The sequence below is a fragment of the Fukomys damarensis genome, unplaced genomic scaffold (genome assembly GCF_012274545.1).
Source record: "Fukomys damarensis isolate Sample0158 unplaced genomic scaffold, DMR_v1.0_HiC HiC_scaffold_33, whole genome shotgun sequence".
In the NCBI taxonomy this organism is placed as follows: Eukaryota; Metazoa; Chordata; class Mammalia; order Rodentia; family Bathyergidae; genus Fukomys; species Fukomys damarensis.
In genome coordinates, this window is record NW_022900945.1 from 52,998,521 (window position 1) to 53,002,499 (window position 3,979).

At 47.5% G+C, this 3,979-nt stretch overlaps 1 protein-coding gene across 1 annotated transcript; it reads right to left on the reverse strand.

Annotated features, from left to right (window-relative positions):
* Positions 1-667: 667 nt before the first annotated feature.
* On the reverse strand, positions 668-3,979 carry Mrpl9 (mitochondrial ribosomal protein L9; the record flags this gene model as incomplete). The annotated part of the gene is made up of 7 exons (XM_010616551.2): positions 668-1,072; positions 1,194-1,277; positions 1,663-1,764; positions 2,713-2,763; positions 2,955-3,079; positions 3,561-3,717; positions 3,875-3,979. Coding segments are annotated over 7 exons (759 nt in total), but the record flags the coding sequence as incomplete, so codon positions are not given.

A 3,979-nucleotide genomic window follows, 5' to 3' on the forward strand; every position in this document is an offset into this window, starting at 1 on the left:
GTGTCATCTTTATCTCCCTGAAGCACAGGACCTCATTGTCTGAGTGACCCTGGCACAACACACGTCAGTGGTGGACCTTGGGCTTACACAAAGCTAGGTCTCTCCTCCACTTACAAACCTCTGTTCCACAGTAATCTAATGACCTCTGTTCTAACCTTGCCTCAAACTCGTGATTCTCCAGCCTCGGCCTCCTGGAGTACTGGGATTACAGGCATTGCCACTGTATCCAGCTACCAGTTCCCCTTCTAAGCTTCCTTTATCTCAGGTTCATTTTTTCTATCACTTGCCCTAGGCCTCACTCAGATCTCCTTAGAGAAGGAGAGCCCACTGGTGACTTTATCAAAATAGAGAAAGTTTTAAGACCAACAACAATCAGCCTTCTGAGAGTAATCTGCTCACAGCAGCAACGAGCTACACAAAACCAACATATTCTCCCGCTCCCTCCTTTTTAGCAGCAAACTTCAGTGGCTCAGAAGATACACACGTTAATGTTGTAGTGCCACTCTACTCAAGACAAGTAAATAACAGCTTAAAAAAAAAAAAAAAAAGGACTTTTATTTCTGCTTGAGATACAAATGTTGAGTTTGGACGATGAGATGGAGCCACGTCCTTGAGACAGTGTCTGTCTCCTCCCGTTCCAGTGGATTCCGATGGAGGAAGCAGCTAAGAGGTGTGCAGACTGTCTGAATCCACTGACATACAGCCTGTCGAGTCCAGCCCGGAACTTCCTGAGCACATCCGCCCCAATGAAGCCGGGCTGATGACTGTCGCAGATGGAGGTGGCCAAGAGGGAGGTCCCAACCTCACATGCAGTTCGGGCAGATGTCTCCACTCGCGCTCCAGACTTTCAAACGATCAGAGGGGAGTGCAGTCAGGTGCTGTCCCACTCTTGCTCCATGGCTGCTCTGCTTCTGCTTTCTGGTCTCAGAGAACAGGTTCAGACTGTCTGGGAGCCGGAGGAGGCAACCCCCTTGGCAGCCTTCTTGGCTAACCAGGCCTTGTATCTTTTGATCTTGGGATTCTCAAAGTTCACCACAGACATAGGAACTCTCACAGTGTCAAGCCCATTTACCTGAACAGAAAACAAGCAGCCTTAGGGATCAGGCAGGTTGTAGCTAACAGCCTTGATCTCAGTGCTGCATGCTGATTTCTCTCCCAGTCAGAAAAAGGGCACAAGTACATGACACACTCACCGTCACTTCACACCAGTACTCGCCCAACTGTGTGATCGGCTCCTCCGGTAACTTCAGGGCATGCGGGGCCGCTACGACACCAAGCTGCAAAACATCAGCCAAGTGAACTCTCCTGGCTGCCACTCTGGGCCAGCAAATACACAGGGTTCTACAGTTTCCCCAGACAGGGATGAATAAAACTCCAGCCGACCCCATGGGAAGGTACAGACTTCCACAGGTGGCAGCAGAAAAAACTGGCCCTAGTTTCTCAGAAAGAGAAGTAGTCTCATAAAGAGAAAGGGGACTTAAGACCAAAACTCACTTCATCCACAAAAGTAACAATTCGCCAGTGAGTCTCATGATCTCCTCCTGGCTTTCTCTAGTCAGAGAAAATAAATGGAAATCTCTATCCAGACAGTCAGCCCCTTAGCGTCTTCCCTGGCAAGGCTTCCACTCTCAGGGGTATGGTGATATTTTGTAAAAAACTCACATCCTTGAAGAAGTGACGAGCAACTATTTCAGGGTTCAACTCCCATTCAACATCGTCCCTCATTCCTACTTCCAGATGACAGCTTCTCAGAAACTTTACTGTCTGAAAGGAATTACAAAGAGGGGCTGGGTTAGCTGGAGTCAGAGGAGAGGAAAAGAATTCCAAGCACTGAGAGTTGCGTCAAAGGGCCTAACTCCCGCCTCACAGGCAAGACAGGAGAGAAAATGAATGGGAAAGAGAACATTCTGTCTCAAGGCTGACACAGCGGAGACGTTAGCAATACCTGGTAGCGACATGTCACCTGTATCTTATTCCTAAGCAAAGAGAAAGTGGGAACCTCAGGTATATGTCAGGATGAAATGCCTTTCGTAGACTATTTTAACCCAATTCTGGCCCTTTAATTCTATATCACGTTAATGGCTCTTCTCTAATTACAGAATGGAATGATATTCATTAGTTAAAATCTCAAGATGTTTTACCTGTCTTGTCTCAATACCCTATTTGGCCCCAAGTTTCCTAATGTACTGTACAAATTCTGCTTTAACCAACTTGGTCTTTTTATGTTTAAACATGTCTTAAACTTCTACTTATATTTATTTCCCCTTATGAACACTTTTTCTATTCTCTTGACTTAAAGCCTACAAACCTCAGGAGGCGTAATTTAATCCTACCTGGAAACCCACCCCAAACCCCATTATGATTCATGTAACTCTTCCAATTTACTGCCTTTGGTTTACTGATTATTTTCCCATGTGTGTATGTTATCCCAAACCTGTCTGTAAGTATCCTGGAAGGTAGAACCCTCACCTCACACTTTTTCCATGGCTCCCCTAATGCCTAGACTGGGGACTCTAGCCATAGAGCATTTTACTCAACGGTTCATGATTTCCCAAGAAGTGTCCACACCAGTTATGTGAGGCAGTCACAATACTTTTTTCTCCTATCCTTGTGTGTACAATTACAAGACTTCAAAGAAATTGGAAACTCTCAGAAAAGGCTGGTGATTCTAATCTCTTTATTTACTGGTTTGTAACTCATGTTTCTACTTACCGCCTCACCTGCCTTGGTCTGTATCTTCTCTAATTTTCCTTTTTGTCTCAGCTAGAAAAGAGTGAAAGATGAAAATAAGTAAAAGAAAAACATGCCTGTGTTAAGTAATGTCAAACTCTTACCGTGGTAGCCATGGGCTGGGATTTTGGATTTCTCATTTTTAAATTAAATCTCAAAGTGAAGGAAGTTGCTAGAAGTAGCCTTAAAGTTTTATTTCTCCAAGACTTTCCCTTTGAGCTTACCAATTTCTCCTCTTCAAACAGCTTCCTGTTTTCGGGAGATGCATAAACAGCCAGTCCCTGAGGAAGGAGTTTGTTCCGACCCTCGGATTTCGTCACTGAGACCAGGTCACCCCGGACTCCAAGTTCTGGCAATGAGAACAAGAGAGACACAGAGACCACGGGTTTGATTTCCAGGACCACCAAAGGTGGAGATGATCAAAGAGATGAGCACTACTTACTTTCCCAGTGTTTATTCTTCCTACGATGTTAATTCATATTCATTAGGAACACCACCACGGACACTGCTAATTAGGCTCTCTGGACCCCATAGAGAAATTTAGTACTCCCTATATAGAACAATTAGTTGTCCGATCAGAGGATTTCACTTGACACAAAATGTCAAGACCCCTACCTCTAGTTAACTGTGTTGCAGCATTAACGTTTTACTTTTCTGTGTAGGAAGCCAATGCCACCATCACAGTGTTTTTAATGGCCTTCTTTCCGTATAGAGAGCATCGCCTCCACAAAGTAGAGAAAGCGAGGGCAAACAGATGGAGGGCGGTGGCAGGAGAAAACTGATACTGAACAGAAGCACCCTGAGATGCAGCGCCTCAGGCCAGGCCTTACCCGCCACAGACTGCGTGAGGATGAGCTCCAGGTTTGTTTCGGGCCGGTGTTTCGTGTCCTCCACCAGCCTGTAGACCCGGTGTCGCCGGCGCAGGCGCGGCTTCCCTCCCTCCCCGGCTAGCGGCACCTTCCACCAGCGCTCTACGATGACCGTGCCCTGTAGCAGAGAGGCGGAGGTAAGCGAGTCCCACCGCTCTCTCTCCCGCCATGGCCGCCGGCACCCCAAGGAAAGACCAGGCCCCTCCCGGTCTCAACGCTCCGGCACAAACGGCCTCACCAAGGCCAAGGATCCCAAACCCGAAGCCGGCCCTCACCCGATGGTGAGAGAGACTGAAGTCGCGCCCCAGGCTCCCTTCAAGTCGCGACCAGAGCAGCTCCCTGACGCCTCCTCGCAGCAGAGTCCGGCCGGGGGCCGCAAA